The sequence below is a fragment of the Drosophila hydei genome, unplaced genomic scaffold (genome assembly GCF_003285905.1).
Source record: "Drosophila hydei strain 15085-1641.00,03,60 unplaced genomic scaffold, DhydRS2 tig00000060-arrow-pilon, whole genome shotgun sequence".
Classification (NCBI taxonomy): domain Eukaryota; kingdom Metazoa; phylum Arthropoda; class Insecta; order Diptera; family Drosophilidae; genus Drosophila; species Drosophila hydei.
This window is the reverse complement of record NW_022045656.1, coordinates 8,460,416-8,482,104: the sequence shown is the minus strand read 5'-3', so window position 1 is coordinate 8,482,104 and position 21,689 is coordinate 8,460,416. Positions and strand designations below refer to the sequence as shown.

Genomic DNA, 21,689 nt, shown 5'->3' with positions numbered 1-21,689 from the left:
TAACAAAAATTGGTTACTTTATTTCTCTGTTTAGAGCATGATGAAATGAAAATGAAAATGATTTTCTTTTGCCATAAGCCTTTCATACGAAATCGATCTTAATTAGTAGCTAAAATTAATGAGGATAGTAACTTCCAGTACTCTTACCTGAATAGTCAACTAAGCTCGCTTGTCCTCTACTCAGTGGCACAAGTTAAACAGCTCTGTCTTCTGATTGAGGTGGTAGTAGAATGTTTATAGTTTTAATTTTTACAGGTAAACAGTTTAAATATAAAGTAAAAATGTCCAAAGGCCTGCTAGCTTTCGCTTTCGCTTAAGCTGTAGTCAAAGTGCAAATGGAATCCCCAAAGCGGAATACGCAAGGTTAGGCAAAGCGATGCATGATAAATACTATATTTATATGTCCTAAGAGAGCCATCATTTTAATATCCATAACAAGCTGGAATGAAAAATATATTGCTCAATACAAGCCCCATAAACAAATGGGCATGGTTCAAAGAGCTCGATTCGTTTCGTTGCTAAATAAGATTGAAACAGTGAACGCATTTAAGAAAATCGATTCATAGATTAAATATATAAGATATGTGTGTAAAATATATAAAAGAAAATAGTATTTTCCCTATTGTCAAGAATTCAAGAATGCTTAGTCAAAGCAGCTTAGCATATTTCAAAAACTTCTTCAAGCTACTTTGACTTAGAAAGAAAGAAAAAATAATGGAACAAGCATTAATTCCATTCAATTCAAGGAATTCGATTATATTATGCTGTCTTGTTTTCTTTTAGTATATTTTACATATTGTTAGTTTAGTTCCGAAGTGAGACACATGTGAACAGCAGACGCTTAACATACACCGCATTGCGAATTAAAATGCTTGAGCAAGTTTTCACAAAGCGGCGACAGTTTGCATGGCGTTCTGGGAATCTCATTATCAGTCTCAGAGACTGCACAAACACCTGACTGCAAAATTGTTGACAGAAGCACAGAAGCCACTGGAGGAGCAGCTGTTAGAAATGGCACTTAATTAGAAATCAAGTAGTTTGCTAAATACCTGCAAATGGAGTAAATGGGGCGACTCCATGGCGTCACGGATGTCGTGTGGAATAGTGCAGTGCAGTTCAAATGAATTGCAATTGGTTCAATAGCCACGCGCATTTGCCCCATTCTCGCAGGTTAACAAATGTTGTCAGTCACAAAGCAAACGGTGTTAATTTGCGCATGAAATTGGATTCTAGTGGCATCGCCAGCTGCTTTTTGGCAGTGGAAAAACTTTTAAGCTGAGCCGAAAGCGAGGCTTCGATGGTTTTTGGCTTTTGTCTGTGGCTTTGTGGCACGCTGACTGCACAGCTTTGCAAAATGAGCCAAGCAATTTCTGACAGCGCCGACAGCTGCAGAGCGAAAAGAAAAGTTCTGAGAGATGTCCGGAAAAGTAAGTCGTGGAAAATGGTGTGGAAAAGATAAGCTGCCCAGCTGAGAAGTGCTTAAAAAACGGAAACGCAAAGAATTATGCTGAAAGTACAGTAAAAATATAACAAAAAGGCAACATATAAATGCAGACATGCAAAAAAAAAAAAAACCTGAAGATAAGTGCAAATGTGCAAAGAGTTGGATATTCAAATTATTATTGGGAAGTCGCACATTTTGTGCCATTTTTATAAAACACTTTTTGCTATTTATAAAATAAAACACAAATGATCTTGAACTGGAATTAAAATATATTTTACATTATTTCATATATAATATAATGTATAAGTAATAATTGGAAAAATATAAATAAATACATTTAAAAAGTTGTTTATTGATTGACTTCATGTCATTTTATTCTCTGTTAATAAAACTGTCTTCACATTCTCCGCAATAAAAAATATTATTTATATCATACGAGCTACAGTCCAGCAGCTATTTTCCTATTGTATGCTGTTTTAATAATTTTAAAATAAAATAAAATTGAGTTTTTATAAATTCAAAAAATATTCATCAACAATTTTGCAAACAAGCTTACAAAAAAATTGCTAAACATTTTTCAGGAGAAAACAATTAATTTATAGAAATTATTCAACATTAAGGCTATGCATAGTTATATATAAATAAATAATTTCAGCAACCTTAAATATAAATAAGTCAAAATACTCAAGACACAGCAATCACTTTAATTACAAAGTATTTATAATTTCCGAATCTCGAAATATTTTAAAGAGGAATAAAAACTCATTTAGTATCGTAAATTTCCTCGACAATCAGTTTAATGGCAAGTTTAGTGTTTCTAATGAATGCAGCAGCAAAATGTAGTTGATATTAAATAGCAAATAGCATGCAAGGGCCCATTATTCAAGCGTTTTAAAAAGGGAAACCGAAACTAGTAAGAAATTGCTTAGTAAATTATGATTTTGTGTCGTGCAATTTCCCAAGGGCATTTGCAGTCATGCAAGCAGACTTGTTGTTGTGATTGCCCCGCTTCAAGCATACTTACTTTGTGAGCATCGAAAAGTGCATGGCACACCGCTTTTTACCAGCTTCCATCGACGGCAATAGCAGTCACTTTATTTTTTATTTTTTATTTGTTTTTTTTTTATATTTTGCAATTTTGTTGACGCTCTAATAGAATAGTTTTCATCACAAAATTTTCGCTTATGCAACTACATTTTGCAGGTCTCGTATTTCTCAACCAGCCCGGAGCTGAGCAACAAGCAGCGCTTCGAGTATTTCTCACGCACCATTCCCTCCGACCACTACCAGGTGAAGGCCATGGTTGAGATTGTCAAGAGCATGGGTTGGACCTATGTTTCGATTATCTACGAGGAGAGCAACTATGGCATCAAGGTAAGTGCGGCGTGGCTATGAACATGAAGGCAACAAGAATATATGCAATTTTTGCAGCTATTAAGCACATAATTCTATAACTTTGCTGTGTTTTCAATCAGCATGTTGTCCATATATGTAGTGCATAGAAGTTAATAATAAATATAATATAATAGGAAGTTTTTTCTATTGTGGTGTCTGACAGTCTAGCTTCAGTTATTCCCTCTGTCGTCCCCTATGACTCGGAAAGTAAGCCTGAATAGATCCCTATATACTATAATTCTTATACTATAATACTATACTATAATATCACACATACAATATCAGCAAAAATATCAAAAATAAGTTTTTCATTAAAAATTTTTCAATTACTCATAAACTTTAATAGTCTAAGCCAGCTAAATAGTTTCCCTAACAAGCGCTTTAGTTAATTCTCTCATTTGAATCCTGTACTTAAAATGTAATTATTGTATTATTCCGGCATATTTCACGCTACTTGGAAGCTTATTCAATTTGGAAAGTGTTGCTTAAACGAAGTTGAGGAATTTCGCGTGTTTGGCAGCAGTTTCTGTGCTGCAGCTTCAATTTAAGTTTATTTCGGTTTTTACTTTCCTTTGTTTTTGCCGTTTTTCGTCTTTTCCTTTTTTGTGTGTCACGAAGCGTTGCATATTTGTTTTGCGGAGAGCTCTGTGTTTTTTTATTGCTGTGCAGGAGCAGGTGGTCGGCACTTATGGCCCGGATGTGGGCACACAGTCAGCGCACGGCGCGTCGCTCTTGCTCCGCAACGAAAGTAATTTTCCATTTCTTTGTCTACGTGTTGTTGCAGGCATTTGAGGAGCTAGAGGAGTTGCTGGCACGCCATAACATTTGTATTGCCATTAAGGAGAAGCTCGTCAAGGATTCGGGAGTGGCTGAGGATATTGCATACGATAATATTGTGCAGAAGCTGCTCACCAAGCCGCGTGCGCGAGGTGAGTGCAATAACAACATAAACAGAGCCATAAAAATACAAAATAAAAAATGATTTTAAATTAAATGTCAACGAACGAAAAATAGCGCAAAACTGACAGCCACTTATGCAGTACATCGTGTAAGCGAGTTTTTTTTGTTGCACTGCACTAGCTGCAGGCCACGGAAATTGCACAAATTAAACGACAGTCGTATGTTGGACTGACATGTATGCATTCTTCGTATACCCTATTCTGGACATTAAAATATGTGACTTTTTATTAAGCCTAGAGGACAAAATTTATTGTCTACTGATTGATTGAATGAGATCATAAAGTGAGCCAGTCAGCTCCATTTCCCTCTTCTAATTTAGAGTTTTTCGAAAACATATTAGCTATTTCCCAACTATATATTTATATTCATATGTCTGTCTGTTATCAATCAGGCAACTGGGTAACTTTCAGTCCGATCCAAGCCACTTTCACTTTTTCATGTTACTTTAATTGAGACCTGCACCGTTTGCTATTGGCACAGTCAGTGCAGGAAATTAAAGTGTTAAGTCCGACGACTTTGCAAATGGTAAAATAAACTACGAAGAGGCATTGGTAAATTGCTCAACGGGACTTGTTTGCGTATGTATAAAAAATATACAGTTTTATCGAGTCAATAGTGTAAACATGATGAGAATATTTGGCAGTGAGCACAACAAGCTCTTCCAGTGTCAGGCCAATTAAAAGTGAAGAAATACATGAAAATACATGAACATATGCAAATTTTATTTTTATTTACTTCTCCTTTTATTTGCTATACGAATTTTGATACTATATTCAGTGTTGTTGTTCATTGATGAATATATTTATTACACTTTAGCAGGCAACAGAGTCTTTCATTCAATTGTTTTTTTTTTTTTTCGGTGGGAAATATTATAAATAGAATTTAAATAAAAGCAGGATATAGAGCCAAGACAAGCTAGGCTGAGTTATTTTCTGCTTAGGTTTGCTTAAAGAGCAATCGATATTTTGATATATGTCAAATTTAAAATGTTTTTTAGGCGGCACTAATAAACAAATGAGCAAATTTAACGAACGCTGCTGCAATGAATGCGTGCCTTATAAATAATTTATATCGGATAAACAGAGTCAACTAAAAACAATACATGCAAATGACTATCATAATCTTAAATAATAAATAGTGCATGAAAATATTGTGCATAAATTTAAAATTCAAATTGAAACAGTTGCTATCGATACTAATTATTTGTTTATTATGTGTTATCAATTCAAATATATATATATATATATTTCATAAATAAATTAGGCATACTAAATAGTAAATTTAAGCTTTCCGATTAAAACGTCTCTAAGCGTTTCACATTTATTGTGGTCTGCTCATTGTATTTGATGTATATACAATTTTTTTAGTTTTTTTTAGTTTTTTTAGTGGCTGCCAGCTTTTATTTGACAACACTACATTATTTGACAGCCTGTTTAATAGTTGATTGTTGGTTTTTATTGAGCTTAGCTTGGCATTTTATTATCAATAGACTCTTTCCAAATTGCTGACATTTTTATCCAATTTTTGGATGAATGCGAACATAAATAAATAGAATTCTGGCAGAGTGAAGATATTTTACAAGCATTACTCGAAACTCTATTTGTTACATACACCAAAAACTGTTAGCTGCACTTTATTGTGTGTTGAATCTGAAAAAATTTATATTCTGAAAAAATTAAATTTAAAATATCAATATTTCGCTTCGTGTTGCCATATAGCCAAAATCATACTTGAATATTAATGTCATAAATTTATCAATTTAGAAAACGCCATTTCATTGAAATCAAAAATTTATGTTTTTGTTCTATTTTAATTTGAACTTTTATAAGTCTAAAAAGACATTTTATGAATTTTTGTACGCACAGTAATTATATTAAAGGGAAACGGAAAACTCAGCTCACAGCATTTTCAGCTATAATGTGATAGGCAAATCATTCAAATGATTTAATTTGAAAAAAAAAAACACTTCATTCGCAGCTCATTGATATTAAATTTACCGACACTTGAGTAGCTTTTAAAGTAGTTGTCAATTAAAAATGTGGTTAAGCAAAGTCAAATGTAGGCCAGGTCAGGACACAAGTGTTGTAGCGCTCTCAACAGAATCAATCACAAGAGCCCTAATTAAACACAAAATGTAAATTAGGAAACCAATATAAACAGTATCAGACCCAAATCAAAACCGCAAAAGGCGCTGCTCGCAAGCAAACATTTCAATTGCCTGCTATGAAATGACAAAGGCATTTTTCTTTGATACTTAATTAAACATGCACACAGAGCGACGACGGACGAGGCTGGTCCAGACGGGCTGGCACAGGACTTGCTAAGGATACTTTGTGGGCTGTGTCGAGTGGCTTCAGCCAAAGTGTTGGGCGCAAGTTATCAAAATGCAAACAATGAGCAAGAAATTCAGACAGCCACTTAACGTTCCTCAGTCTGAATCTCAGTCGCAGTCGCAGTCTTAGTTTCATTTTCAGTTTCAGTTCTTGCTGTGCGCCTCACTGGGACACCACAGTGGGCAAAAAATGTCCGTTTTATTGACGCCTGACTCTCGATGGTCAGTCGGGCGACTCTCGCCTGGCTGGTCTTACTTTCATTGTTATGACTTTCATTGTTATGGACATACAAACTGACGCTGGCATCCTCCAGTCTTCTGCCTTCGTCTGCTGTGTCGACTGCAGTTGTCATTTCTTATCAGCAACAGCAGAGTTACCTCACATCCCACATTCCCACCTTCCTCAATCACATTTTTTGCTTTGTTTGGCGCCATAATTTTGCCCCACTGGCTCTCAGGCCTTTTTCGGCTGCCAAACTTATCGATTGGCCTTTGTGCCGAGTTGAAAGTTAAGCGAAACTTAATCAGGCGCAGCAGCAACAGCAACAGCAACAGCTGCACGTAGAATACCAAAATTTAACAATGCCTTTCTGTTTCTATCCAAGCAGCTTCTTTGTTCTATGCTCAGACTGAGCCTTGTGCCAACCGTTGTCCATGGTGTAATACGTTCGTAATTGTGGCTACATGTGCAGGAAATTACAAAAATTCCAATTTCCCATGTTCCTGCTAGAGTTAAGCACCAGATTAACAGTTTGTCAAGCACATATCCAGCAGAATGCTTGCAAAAATATTTATTTTATATTTAGAACGGCTTCCTTTGTATATTAATATGATATTTTCTGGTAGCAATCCATGACGCTAGCCATTGCGCTCCTTAAAAATCAATGCAGACGTTTGTGTGTTTATTTAACAGCGCTTTAGAATTCTCGCAGTAAATTTTGCAAAAGCAAAAGCATGTAAGGGACATCAGATTCGTTTCCTATAAGTTCACGCCCCTGTTAAAATTTACCACCCATTGGCAGTTAGCAGTCGCAGTTACACTTACAATTCGGAGCATAATTTTTCAAGCCGTGGCACATACATGTAAAGCTTCGTGCGAGGGAAAATACTTTGTCAGTTTGATTAATCATCTGACGAAATGAGCGAAATACTTGAGCAGCGGAGGCTATTGAATGGAACTGTGTTGGTAAATGGCGTCAAATCACAAATCACAATAAATAATGATCGGGAATGAAACCCTTTTTTGGGGAAAAGGTTGTCCGCCCTCGTCTCTCGATTACAGCCAGTCAATTCCTTAACGACTACTGATGGCGCATTTATGTAAATCAACTGACGCCACACAGGAGTCGATTTTATGTGCGACTGCAGCGCCATCTGGCGTTCAGTGGCCGTCGCCACTGATTAATGATATGCGTAAGACCGTCTGATGGTAATTATTTTTAATATATACTTCTTGGCAGTCTGTAACTGGCATTTGATTAATATTTGCAAATCAAACTTTTACATACATTTTCAATGCCTCCAAGCAATAAAAAGCAAGAGAAAAATGCGTGAAAAAGGGAACTGACTAGAGTATGCGCCGTAGCTGATAATTAAGCAATGCTAATAATGCAATTGTAATCTGTTGATTTGCTGTTACTTATGCCACTCCAAATTCTCTCACATATTTATAAAATATAAATATTAATAATAATCCTAAGCAATCATAACCATCATACCCTCTTAGTCAACTGTCTGAGCACAGGGTATACAAATCAAATTCAGTGACTTTTTTTTATGAAATAAGCGTACCACAGGGCGTATGATTGACGCAGTTCCCGCTGCCATCATTTGAAATGTGGTTGAACATTTTTTTAATGGTTTTTTTTCTTAATATTTGTCATGTTAAATGTCAAAAAGTTTTGCCAATAAAATCGGTGCTAGAGCGGCAAAAAGAAATATTTTAGCCTGCAAACAAAATAAAATTAAATTAAATAAATCAAATTCAATGGGATATTATAAATTCATTTTTTTTTATACATTTTCTATGGTTATTCTGTTTTACGACGAGAAATGATTTGAGTAAGTGAGAGCATTTTACAGCTGCTTTAATATCGTAGAACAATGTTTATCTATTGACTACTCTATGTTTATTAAAGTAAATAGATTAGGCGAAAGTGTTCAGTTGGTAAAGCTTTTGAGGGGTTAATTTTTATGGTAAATTTATTTATTGAAATTTTATTTAAATTCAAAGCTTTTCAGAGTAAAAAAGTGCTTGCATTTTCATAGAATTCCGGAGGGCTTTGCCACAATTTTCCGAAACTGTTGAAATTGGTAAAAAACTCAACTGTACTTAATTGGATTTCGCTTTAAAACTGCTAGCATAATTTTAGCTTAATGCAAATTGAATCGTTCATGAATTTCTGTAAGCAAACGATTTACAAACTATTAATATACAAAAGTTAAAGCTGTTTTCTGCTTTATACACAAACTTTACTGTGCCGAAAAAGCTCGTGAATTGTTTAAATGAAAAATAATGTATGAACATGAAAATGCAATTTGCAATTCATTTGTAACGAAAAGGCACGTCGCAGAATAAAATGAAATATGCAACAAATTATAGGAAATTGGCACAGAAGAGCCTGCAGACTCACTGACGGACTGGCTGGCTGGCTGGCTGGCTTGCAGCATGTTAATTCACTTGCCTTATATTTAATGCAATTAAATGTAATTTTCGTCCATTCTCTCTTTCTCCTGCGGGCACAAATGGCAAATTGAAAATCGAACAGGCGCCATCATTTTTGGCTCGGATCAGGAAGTGCGCCAAGTGATGCGAGCGGTGAGGCGTGCGAATGCAACAGGCGCCTTCTCCTGGATTGGTTCCGACGGATGGAGTGCGCGAAATCTCGTCTCGGATGACTACGAACCAGAGGCAAGTGGCAGAAAATACTCGGCTTAGACTAACTGGTTTTGGTGGCGACACCAAACCGGAAATTATGAGCGTAAATGCGCGCGAAAGTGTGATTAATGAGTCGTTGGGCAAGCTGCTGATGTGCCACGCCCATTAGATGAGTGATGGGGGCGTGCAATGACATGACACCAACTACAAATTTATAAATGATGGTAACGGCCAAAAGCGCCAACCAGACAAAATGTTGCTGCTCTATGATGAATTATGGTTTAATTGAAATAAATTGTGTGTGTGCGAGTGTGCGTGTGTGTGTGTGTGTGTGTGTGTGTGTGTGTTGCATATGCCAGCCAAAAGGCGTGGCTAGGCCAAATTAATTTGGCACCCAAAGCGCCCCACAGCACCACGGCGAGTGGCAGCCGTAACTGAACTCAAATTAATTACGCATACGCGACGTGAGCCCGAAAGTTATCTTTTCTCTTCTATATTTCGTCCTTTTTTTTGGCGTTGCGTTCGTGTAGGTGGAGGGCACACTGTCCGTGCAGCCACAGGCTAATCCCGTGCGTGGTTTCGAGGAATATTTTCTAAACCTGACCGTGGAGAATAACCAGCGCAATCCCTGGTTCGTGGGTACGAAAAATCCCTTTTTGTCCTTGCCGCCTTTGTTCGGCCTGGGGAGATTCTTTCTGCTAAATTAACCGAGCCGCTCTTGCAGAATTCTGGGAGGACCACTTTCAATGCCGCTACCCGGGCAGCACCAGCACACCCTACAACAACTATACGCGCACCTGCACCACCAAGGAGCGCCTCTCGCGGCAGAACACTGACTTTGAGGATCAGTTGCAGTTCGTTAGCGATGCGGTAATGGCATTTGCCTATGCCTTGAGGTAAGCAACATACACAACACACCATGGCAAACCAATCAAGCTGCTCCATCCACGCAGGGATATGCATCGTGACCTGTGCGGCGGTCGCCCCTCGCTCTGCGATGCCATGAAGCCAACAAAGGGCGCAGATTTGCTCAAATATTTGCGTAAAGTTCAATTCAAGGGTAAGTTAGCTAATCACAAAAGTCGAATATATAAGTAAATATATGCGCAAAGGAAGAATGAAAGCTATGCTAATTTAAATATACAGCTTGCTGAAGAATATTTTTATCGAAGTCAATGATTAGGTGATGTGGGAATTTGATATAACAGATATCATCTTAAATAATTAAAATAATAATAATAAATATAATGTTTATAATTAAATATAATATTTACAATTAAATATATATATATATATATATATATATATATATATATATATATATTTAAATAATTTAAAAAATATATTATTTTCCTTGAGTTCTCTCTCAATTTACATTTAGTAAATACTATGGAGTTTTGAACATCAAATATTGGTCAAAAAAATTAAGTGATAAAAGCAAAGTTTTGAAAAGAATTTGCAACGAATATTAAGACAAGCGTATTGTTTATGAACATACAGGTTTTTTGTTACAAACTTGAGAACTTTTGTACCCCATGGCTTGGGAGCCAAGGAAAAGTAACAAAATGTAGCTGTTCATAAAAATAGTAGTGGCTGCTAAAAGGGATGAAAATTCTATTTAACATTAGAGTAGCTTAAAATATGATACATAACTTAGTTTTAGTCATATGCTACTTAGTACTTACTGAAGTATTAAATACTTTCTGTATATGTATCACGAAACTGAAATTATAATATTTTCCTTGAGTGCTTTGTGCTCAGTTTTCATTCATTTAAGACGATTTTGTTCCATGCAGCTCTCTGTTATGTTTCTGTATAAATTTATCATAATTTCTAGTCCATTCTTAACAGATTGTCTATGAAGTTTAAGAAACATGCGGATTCAAATAAAATGTAAGCTTTATATGGACAGCAGCATAATTTAAGCTGGTTAAATATTTAACGAAAGTTTTATTGGATGCTTTAGATAACGGCTGTTGCCTCTTGTTTGGTGTGCTTGAGTGTGTGAATGGCGTGTCGCTGTCGCAAGTGTTGCGCAAATAATTTAAGTGGTTATAGCCGAGGCGCACTGTGCGATGAGTTGCTCCTTGCGTCATAGTCTTAGTCTCAGACTCTGCCCACAATGCGCATTGGCCATGCTTTCGAGTGGAAAATTGACTTGCTTGTCATCGTCATTGAACTCAATTTGAAATTCAATAAATTATACAAGAAAGCCCAGACCAGGCCATGCCAGGCCATGCCAGCCAGTCAGTCGGCGACTGACGCAAAACGCGCAAATTGTCAATTTTCTGATAAGGAGAAGCCTTAGGTCTCCAGTTGCGCTGGTTCTGGTTTCGGTGCTGGTGCTCTGGGCGTCAAGCCGTAAACACATTTAACCCAAAGCATTTATTTTCTGTGCAGGCCTCAGCGGCGATGATTTTCGCTTCGACGGCAACGGCGACGGCCCTGCTCGCTATAACATCATCCACTTCAAGCAGTCTGTGGCGGGTCAGTACCGCTGGGTCAAGGTTGGCGAGTACTACGAGGGCGAGCTGCGCCTGAACATGTCCGGTAAGTAAACGCCACTCAACAGGTACAAAACACCCTCACACACGTATACAAATGTATTCCTTTGTTTGGCACATTGCAGAGGTAAAATTCAAGCTGTTGCATCCGAAACCTCCGGAATCCGTTTGCAGTCTGCCCTGCGAGCGCGGCCAGGCCAAGAGATATGTCGAGGGCGAGAGCTGTTGCTGGCACTGCTTCAATTGCACGACCTATCAAGTAAGTGAAACTTCCGCTTCCATTTTACCCGCAGCAGTACAAACAGTCAAAAGCAATGCAATGCATTCAGCTGGTCGCTTGATTTAAGCTTAAATGGAACTGGAACTTGCCGCCGCAAAGTGGCGCACAATTCGTAATTTATTTGCAAGGCTTTTGTCCTGATTGAAATGTAATGTAGTGAATTATTGTGAGAACTAGAGAATGAAAGCGCTTTCCTGCTCAATGCCCACAACTATAACGAGAGCAAGCTGTAGCCTGACCGAGCAGCATGAGCATAAAATTCAATTGCGAAATGAGCTGCATTCGCTTAAAGTGAGCCGAAGCGAATTTTATGTTTTTACACAAATCAACACTTTTAAGCTCTTCACATATTCAATTTGCTCGAAGTTATAGCAACGTTTTATAATTCCCATTAAGTCTATATAGCAGAGAATATTGTGCATTTCTATGAGACTGGAGTTGTAGGATAATAAATGTAATTAATAAAAATAATTCGAAATGTGAAAAATAAATTGTTTTATTTTTTATTTATTTTTCTTGAATTTTGATATTTGGTATTTTAATTATATTTTTATTTATTTTAATGGAGTTTTAAGCATGATATTTTATATATATTTCTTTCTTTAAATTTGCTTATTATTTTTTAACTATTTTTTTTTTATTTATTTTATTTTATGTATATATACATATTATTTTTTATTTATTTAACTTTACATTTTGATATATAAATATATTTTTTTAATTAATTTTTTTATATATTTTATTTCTATGATTCTTATATTTTTTTAAGCTTTAAACATTTATATAAATACAATTTTTTATTTTTATGTATCTCTACTTTAAATCTTCATATAAATTTTAACACCTATATTTTTTATATTTTCAATTTTATTATTAAGATTATTATGCTAACTTGATCTCCTCTAATTTTTGAAGTTCTCTGCTAACTCTAAGAATCGTATCATTTTGGCTCACTCTCTGCCTCACTCTCTTCTTCTTTTTTCCCTCGCGTTCTCCAGGATATCTTTTAGTCTTCGGCACATCAATTTCACTTTGATTCCCTTACGTTAAATGCATTTAAGCACTAAAGCTACTTGTTATTTTTTTATTTTTGCCTTTGTTTAATGTTCTTGGCCCCCCTGAAACAATTCCATGGCTCGCTCTTTAATTATATATTTAATTTGTGTCTCATTTTTTGCAGATTCGCCATCCTGACGACGAAACGCAGTGTGTGCTCTGCAAGATGGGCACGCTGCCGGATACCTACAAACAGTATTGCCGCGCCATACCTGAGGTCTATTTGCGACCCGAGTCCGCTTGGGCCATTGGTGCCATGGCGTTCAGTGCGACTGGCATATTGATAACGCTCTTTGTCGTGGGCGTGTTTGTCCGGTGAGTGCGCGTCCCTCTTTTTGCAAATGCAGCTGTAGTTCTTGCTCTGGCATCGGGTATTTCGACCTCTTGTATGCGGCAATTAAAAAGTTTTATGTCTTCAATTCAGTTGCAACTGTAGAAGTCATTTTAATTGGCAACTGCATATATATATTTGCATATATATAACTAATATAACTTTGTCTATTTGTCTTACTGCTGCCACCCATATCCTCAACTCAGACACAACGACACGCCCATTGTGCGCGCTTCGGGTCGTGAGCTGAGCTACATACTCCTGGCTGGCATATTTATGTGCTACGGCGTAACCTTTGCCCTCGTCCTCAAGCCAACAAACATTGTCTGCGCCATTCAGCGGTAAGTGTGTGTGTGTGTGTGGTAGATGCAAGTTTTGACTGTTTTACAATTGTGTGTGGCTCACTTTTTTGCAGGTTCGCTGTGGGCTTTTGCTTCACGGTCGTCTATGCCGCATTGCTGACCAAAACGAATCGCATAGCACGCATCTTCAAGGCTGGCAAACAGTCAGCCAAACGGCCCTCGTTCATTAGCCCCAAATCGCAGCTGGTGATTTGCACGTGCTTCATCAGCGTACAGGTAAGTGCATGAGAGCAGGCCACGCAGCAGCAGCGATTCGGCTTTGAGCTTAACTATGCGACTCTTTAACCGCTGCAGATACTCATTAACGGCGTTTGGATGGTAATTGCCCCATCACATGCCATACATCATTATCCGGTACGCGAGGATAATCTGCTGGTGTGCGACTCGTACATAGACGCCTCATATATGATAGCGTTCTCCTATCCCATCGTCCTGATTGTGGTTTGCACTGTTTATGCGGTTCTCACCCGCAAGATACCCGAGGCGTTCAATGAATCAAAGCATATCGGTAAGTGCTCTACGAAGCTATACTTATTTTTTATGTGGCCTATAAACAGAAAAGAGAGCTTAATTTTTATTAGAATCCTGAAGACGATATTAAATTTAAAGGTTTTAACTTTTCATCTGAATTTTTCTTTTGTCTGCATCGTCTGTCAGGTGGATTTTCTAGCAGAGCTTAAATTATAATATCCTTATAGTCTTTGGTATTAATGTCTATTCAATCTGCTAATTCGTTCCAGGCTTCACCATGTACACCACCTGCGTCATTTGGCTGGCCTTTGTGCCGCTCTACTTTGGAACCGCCAACCACGTGCCGTTGCGCATAACGAGCATGTCAGTGACCATTAGCCTGTCTGCCAGCGTGACGATTGCGTGTCTGTTCTCGCCAAAGGTAAGAGTCAGGGGGGCAGACAGCATAAGACAGACCATTAACAATTTATGCGACGGCTGCAAATGCGCGAATTGATTACGAGTCGAACATCGTTAATTGCCTTGTTTCCTGCTAAATTATTAAAATGTTTCGCTGTCAATCGGATATAGTGCTATGCTAAAGTATATAGATCAACATCCATTTTCTGGCTTAAACTGACCAAATTTTTTTACTTAACACACTCAAAGAGCAAACTTAAGTTTGGAAACAATTTCAAGTTGAATTTTCCCGCATTTTCTTATCAATTTACATTTAATTTCTCATCAATATATTGAGACCTGATGTGCATACTTTTGACTGTCACTGTTCCTTAGCTGTTGAAGATCTTTGGCTGCCTTAAAGCGCTCAGCCAGCTGCCCCATGTTGTTGCCTTATTGAAGCGTGCCATCGGGGCAGACACTAAGTAGCCTTAAATGTCAACAAGCAAAAGTGCAAGCAATGAACTCTGATGCTGCCCCATAACATTTTTAATAATGCTCCATTATTAGCCATTAGGTTGAGGCAAACTGCAAGTCAAGCTTAATATCTTCAGCAATTTATGGCGGGGATTAGTGGGGCGGTATGAGGGCGGGGGCGGGCCATTGGCTTGACTTGACTGCAGTGTGTGCTTAAAAGTTCACTAACAACTTACTTGGACAGTTTCGGAATTTACAACTTACACTTGGCCCAAAGGCGCAGTTCGTTAAAATTGTAGCATTAAATTGACGTCTTAAAGTTTGCCATTAAATGCAAAGTGAACCTCAAACTTTTGGGAAAGAACTTCCTTTTTTCTTTTCGGCTGACCTTGTGCAATAAATTTGTTTGAATGTGTGTTTGGGTTTAGTGTTCTTTATAAACAATTTGTATAGAAGGCAGTAAATAACAAGGAAAGGCTGCTCGGTCCAGTGGCATATGCACATGCTAGTCGGAAGTTCTAAAGATTCAGCTTGAGCTTAAGATATCTATTGCTCATATTTATTTCGAGTTTTTTAAGGCTTACACAATGTGAAGTGGCAGTTGCTGCTGCGCCTCAGCTCAGAGTGAAGTTGATCACAGTTTAGTCTTAAGCAACTGCCATACAATACACCAAGCACATGTAGATTATTTACATAAAAGAAACATCCTTTTACGAACTCCTTGCGTCTAACAGCTAGTTATCACAAAATGTTTTCGTCGCCCAATGGCAATAAATACTAAGCGCAGTTGCTCTTATTAGCCAACAAAATGGCAACTCGGCCTGGCTAGAGCCGCAGCGCTATCAGATGTCGCATAATGCACACTTTGCTCCAGACATACACACCCGCACAACCAGCCACGCAGGTGGCTGCCATAAACACCTCAAGCCATAAAAATGCAATTTAGTATTTGCTGTTTCGCCAACTACTACAACGAATAGTCGAGCACAAAGCAACTGGGATCACTGAACTAAGACAGCAAGCTGGAGCCGTGCTGTATAACTGGTGGCTCCCAGAGGGGCGTGGCGAACAAGTAAGGCTGGCAGGCTAGTAAGCAACTTCCGAGCAGCATTAGGCAACGAGCGAGTCAGAGGAGCTGGCTTATATGTATTTCTTTGCACAGGTGCCGTGTCCGGCTGGTGGTCTTCCTGTGCCGGGTTCCGTTGTTTGTTTGTAGAGGTAAAAAAACAGCAACAGCAACAACAATAATAAACGTCGGCAAACAATGTCACGCCAAGGCGGAAATGGCAGCGCGTTACGTAACGCAAGAGCTTAACGTTACGTCGCGTCGTGGCGAGGATAACGCCAGCGAGCGCTGACAATTTAATGGTCTGGAATTGTTGAACGCCGCCTAAGCGTGTCAGTGGCCTTTGTTATTAATTACCGCAGCCGCTACAGCACGGTATATTACTAATGGCATTGGGCGTATCGCTGCTGATACCAAGAATAGAGACAATACAATACGGGGCGTATGATTAATGAATGGCCCAGCCAGAAATGTGGGCTTATAATCGTAACTGCTTATGTCAACACTCTCTCTCTCTCTCTCTCTCTCTCTCTCTCTCTCTCTCTCTCTCTCTCTCTCACTCTCTCTCTCTCTCTTGGCGTGCAGCTCTATATAATACTCATTCGACCGGAACGCAATGTGCGCCAGAGCATGATGCCGCCGCGCTATGGCAACATGCATCGCACCGCTGGCACTGGCCCCTCCTCAATGATGGCCGCAGCCGTTGTGACGGCCGCCACTTGTGCACAGGAGGAGAAGCTGCAGAAACATATCACGCCCACTGAAACAGGTAGGTCCTGCAGCCTGACTCCTCAATCACACACACGCACACAAACACAATCTGCTTGTCGATCCGTTGCAGAGCACTCGATAAAGGCCAAGAAGTTGTGCGAGATGGCCACACAGACAATTGCATTGTCCAGCATATTTGCGTCTTTGGACTGCAATGCTTACAACCAAATACCGTATGCTGATCAATATGTGCCAACTAATGCAACAACAGGCACGCCCACTTCCAATGACAATGGCAACGGTAACGGCAATGGCAATGGCAATGGCAACGGCACAGAGCCAAGCGACGAGCAGGTCGTGGCCAACAACAACAAAATCAATCAGCAGCAGCATGGCCAACCTAATGTAATAGTAGTCAGCACGGCTAGCAAGCCGTTGGCCAGTAGTCCAGTTGCCACTGCAACAGCAACACCAATAACAGCAACAACAACTGCAGCAGCAGCAGCAGCAACACCAGCAACAGCAACAATGGTAACAACGGTATCTGTCGGCGCAACGGATGCAGCATCCGCAACGGAAGTTGCGCCCACGGCAGCAACAAATGGCAGCAGACGAGCGCCAGTGCTGCAGACCAATTTATAGCTAAACGCACAGCAATTGCAACAGCAGCTGCTAAAGGAACAGCAACGCCAGCAGCAACAGCAACAGCAGCAGCAAGCAGATCAACCGCAACTGGCAACCAGTGAAAGCAGCGACGTTGCAAGCACTGGCAGCGGCAGCGGAAGCGCCACAACGATCGGCAACGGAAGCAGCAAAAAACGCGCGGCGATACCAGTTTAGACACCTGGCAAAACACCTGAAGGTATCTATAGTTAGACATGTTAAAAGTACACAGGGAACTTAAGGTCATTTTACTTATTCATTTACATAATTTCTTGTGATTTTAAGATGTGAAATATAAAGTGAAAATATTTCTTTGATATTCATCATTTCAATAAAACACCAAATGATTTTTTAAGCTATCAAATATATATTAAAATAATTCATTTACTTAAATTCCAAACAAAATATGCAAATTAATATACATATAAATAAATATATATATCTTTTTATATAATTTTTATTATATCAAACATTTATTTAAAAAATGCAGTGCATAATATATATTTTATTTATTTTTATAATAACATTAATAATATTAATTATTAATATTTTATTTCTTGATCATTTCCCATCAAGTATTCACTGTGAGTCTCAATACTCAGTTAGGCTTCTAATGCTTTCAAGCGCGCAGATAAAGCTTCATGTTGTCTTTAGGTATTTTTTTAATGTTTATAAATTAATTTAATAACGTTCCACACCAAAGGTATTTCTATTAATTTATGAAAGCTAAGCTTAACTTAATCTCTGTTAAAAATGAATTAAAAATTTTTACTATATTTATATAATAAAATGCAAGATTCATATTAAATTATATATTTTTTTAAATTTGCTTCATAATTAATATATAATTAAAATTAATTTATAAATTATAATTATATTAAATTTTTAATAATATATAAATTCTTGGTTAAAAAATTCAAAATTTTATTGCATTTCCATTGGATTTTATATATTTATATAATTTAAGCCCAGCGATTTTCTTGGAAAATCTTCTAAAATACATGTTTTATTTTCAGATCAATTAAATATATTTACAAATTATTTTATTTTAAATTTATTTTTTGAAATATTTTCAATATAATATAATTTTACTTTTCATCATTTTATTTCATTATTCAAATAACACATTAAAATAAATCCACTTCTAAGTCATAATCCCTGCCTTCTCTCTATCGCCATTTGAGGGATATATTGTAAAAATCTGTAGCCCATAAAAAATAAATAATTAAATAAACAAAAAATAAAATTAATTTACAACAAACTCCTACAATAAGCCCAACGAAATGGTCAAAATAATTGTCAGCCACATTTAATTGTATAATTGCGAAACGTTTTAAATGTTTTATCTTTAAGCTTAACTACTAGTTAATACATATATATACACATATAGATATATAGAGAGCAAGTGTGGTTTGGCTGCAATCGCAGCAGAGTTTACCAAAAACAAAAATTGTGATATAATTTCAAAAATGTGTGTGTTTTCTAAACCCCAAGAGCAAAACTAATCTCATACTGCTAGCTAGCATTTAGACTAAGTTGCAAACCTCTCTGCGCACTCGAGGAATCATTTGTTTGTGCTGCGATTATGTTGCAATGGGGTTGCATGCAACACATACGCAACCCCCTTGCAACGTATCAGCACTGGTGGAAGCATAACAATTGCATTTACTGTGCTGTTCAGAGCCCAGCAACATGGTAAATTTAATTGTTATTTGTATGAAAAGGCGTCAAGGGTCAGCAATTAATTATAAGTGAGTTGTATATATGTACACGTAAATTATTATATATATACATAAATAAATATATATATAGCATTACGTTCTTCTTTGTGTATTCGTGCTGCTCTACTAATGTTGGCAGCCGCTATACAAAAAATGTTTAATGTTAGGTCGTATATAATGAGGTGATAAGAACAAAACACGCAACTAAAATTAGTAAACAAATTAATATAAATACAAATATAAATATAAAAACATAAAGAAGTCTAGCCAAATTCAAAGAGTTTAATTGTTAGCAAATTGCATGTGTATTAACTATTCTGTGTGTATTTAATGTAAATAAGTTACCAATTAAATAAATTAATAACAAACAAACGCATATGAAAATACAAGCCATATTTATACATATAACTGAATGTCTCCGAAAATTCCAGTATATATGAAACTCTCTAGTATACACAAATACGTTTAACACATAAATGTTGTTGGGTGGCATATGTTTACGAGAACTTACAAAGCATTGAACAAACAACTATCAATAAAATACTAACTAATTCAAGCAATTCTTATTTATTCTGTGCTCAAGACCAGAGCCTCGCCGGGCAGCAAGTTGAGCTCGTGGGTGGCAAGGCTGGCACTGTAGAAAGAGGCAGTAATTAAGTAAGTATATAGACGATATATAAGTCAAAGCTTACCCCTCCAGCCTGGTAGAAGCCAAGCTGCGTATAAGCAGCTCGAGGCTGGCTGGCAAAGTTTTGTCAAACTCTTGCAAATTGACTGTGACTTCCTTCGATCCAAAGTTGGAGACATACACAATGCTGGCAGCTCCACTAAGTGATCTGCAAGTGAAAACCGAATTGCCTAAGACTATGCTGGGATATATGAAAGCCTGGAAACCCACCTCTTCACCACGAATACATCCTCAGTTAGCGCCTGATATTTGGTGTAACCATTTTGCAGAGTCTTCACTGATTTGCGCAGCTCTACCAGCGCCTTGTAGATATGCAAATGGGACCGTTGCGCTGCGGACTCACTGGCCACATTGATCGTTGCATAGTCGCCAGCCAGCGGCAACCAGGTCGTGGGGCCCGTTGAGAAGCCGGCGTTTGTGCCACTTGTCCACTGGAATGGCGTGCGTGCCGGGTCTCTGGTGTACTTCTCATAGATGTCAGCATTCGAGTTGCAGGCCCAGGGATCGACAGTATCCTGCCAGCTGATTTCGCCATCTGTCATGGCCAACTCCTCGCCTTGGTAGGTGACACTGGCGCCAGGCAAAATCATGATCAGCATATTCATGGCATCGATATGCTGCTGACCGTACCGGCTGGCCGCTCTGCGCTTGTCATGGTTGCCCAACTAAAGGGCATTATCAGTAGACAGTTAGTCTCTCAATACAGCTGGAGCTACTTACCACCCAGTTGGCCGTGCGTCCGGCGGGCATGTTGTTCAGCCAGAGATCAATGGCCTTCTTTACATTGGCAGCACTCAAGGGGCTCTCCTCCATGACAGTTATCAAGTTGAAATTGAACGGCAGGTGAGCGCCATTCACCGACTGATTGCCATAGAACTGCATCGTGAACCAGGCGGGGGAGTAAGTCTCAATGAGCAGCACCCTCGAGTTGCCACCATAGATGCGCTGGTAGTCATCGAGCACCTCGCGCCACTGATATACCATATCAATGGTCTCCGGCTGGTTCTCAATGTACGTCGTTGTCAAATAGTCCCGATCAGCCGCATCCTCTGTGGCCCCAGACAGCACCTCGTCGGGATACTGACCCTGGCTATCCGGTAGCACCTCAAACAGCGGCGGCAGCGCATCGCATCGAAAGCCAGCGACGCCCTCATTCAGCCAATAGCGCAGCACGCGCTTCATCTGGGCCACCACATCCGGATTGCGATAGTTCAGATCCGGCTGCTGCACTGCAAATTGATGCAGATAGTATTGCTGGCGCTCCTCGACCCACTCCCAGGCACTGCCCCGGAAGTATTGCAGCCAATTCGTAGGTGGCTCGCGCTTGCCTGTCTCAGCATTTATCTTCCCATCGTGCCACACGTAGTAGTCCTCGTAGCCCCTCTCCCGCTTCACGGACTTCTTGAACCAGTCGCTCTCATTGCTAGAGTGATTGGGCACAAAGTCCAAGATAATTTTCAGGTCCAGCTCGTTGGCCTTCTTGATGAGGGCACGAAAGTCGTCCAATGTGCCATACTCCGGCTGTATGTCGAAGAAGTCGGAGATATCGTAGCCAAAGTCCACCATGGGAGACTTGAAAATGGGCGAAAGCCAAGCGGCTGTCACGCCCAGGTCCTTTAGATACTCCAGCTTGCTAGTGATGCCATTGAGATCGCCTATGCCATCGCCATCTGAGTCCATAAAGGAGCGCGGATAGATTTGATAGAACTGCGCCGTCTCCCACCAATCCTTAGAGCTGGCCGTTGCTGCCGTGTCCTTGCAGGCCTGCCCAAGGGCAGCCAAGGCGAGGAGACTCAGCGCTGCAGTAAAAGCGTTTTTCGAAAATAAAATCATTGTGTGCAGCTGAATAGACAGTGCGACGAGCTTATATAGGCTACGAGAAGGAAGTTAGATAATTTTGATTAGTTTCGTGGAAATTTCCACCGTCGATTAGGCAGGGGTCTTATGGGCTCCCATGGGGCATAATACATTT

At 38.8% G+C, this 21,689-nt stretch overlaps 2 protein-coding genes across 2 annotated transcripts in view; one reads left to right on the top strand and one right to left on the bottom strand.

The window, feature by feature from the left end:
- LOC111602598 (metabotropic glutamate receptor 2) overlaps window positions 1-17,559 on the top strand; it is a 66,682-nt gene extending 49,123 nt beyond the window's left edge. Inside the window, exons 3-17 of the mRNA XM_023319757.2 lie at window positions 2,648-2,818; window positions 3,624-3,768; window positions 8,900-9,042; window positions 9,540-9,648; window positions 9,734-9,905; window positions 9,963-10,069; window positions 11,410-11,559; window positions 11,639-11,772; window positions 12,974-13,164; window positions 13,387-13,521; window positions 13,596-13,758; window positions 13,837-14,050; window positions 14,283-14,434; window positions 16,520-16,703; window positions 16,776-17,559. Coding sequence (XP_023175525.2) covers window positions 2,648-2,818; window positions 3,624-3,768; window positions 8,900-9,042; window positions 9,540-9,648; window positions 9,734-9,905; window positions 9,963-10,069; window positions 11,410-11,559; window positions 11,639-11,772; window positions 12,974-13,164; window positions 13,387-13,521; window positions 13,596-13,758; window positions 13,837-14,050; window positions 14,283-14,434; window positions 16,520-16,703; window positions 16,776-17,287 — 2,682 coding nt within the window. The 3' untranslated portion in view covers window positions 17,288-17,559. The remainder of the gene's footprint in view (window positions 1-2,647; window positions 2,819-3,623; window positions 3,769-8,899; window positions 9,043-9,539; window positions 9,649-9,733; window positions 9,906-9,962; window positions 10,070-11,409; window positions 11,560-11,638; window positions 11,773-12,973; window positions 13,165-13,386; window positions 13,522-13,595; window positions 13,759-13,836; window positions 14,051-14,282; window positions 14,435-16,519; window positions 16,704-16,775) is intronic.
- A 1,883-nt stretch (window positions 17,560-19,442) lies between these two features.
- LOC111602599 (maltase A1-like) lies at window positions 19,443-21,565 on the bottom strand. Its single transcript, XM_023319758.2, has 4 exons — window positions 20,438-21,565; window positions 19,928-20,382; window positions 19,722-19,865; window positions 19,443-19,663 (listed from the first exon to the last, which is right to left on the bottom strand). Exons 1-4 carry the CDS (start codon window positions 21,548-21,550, stop codon window positions 19,597-19,599), a joined length of 1,779 nt encoding a protein of 592 aa, XP_023175526.2. The 5' UTR covers window positions 21,551-21,565; the 3' UTR covers window positions 19,443-19,596.
- Window positions 21,566-21,689: the final 124 nt, after the last annotated feature.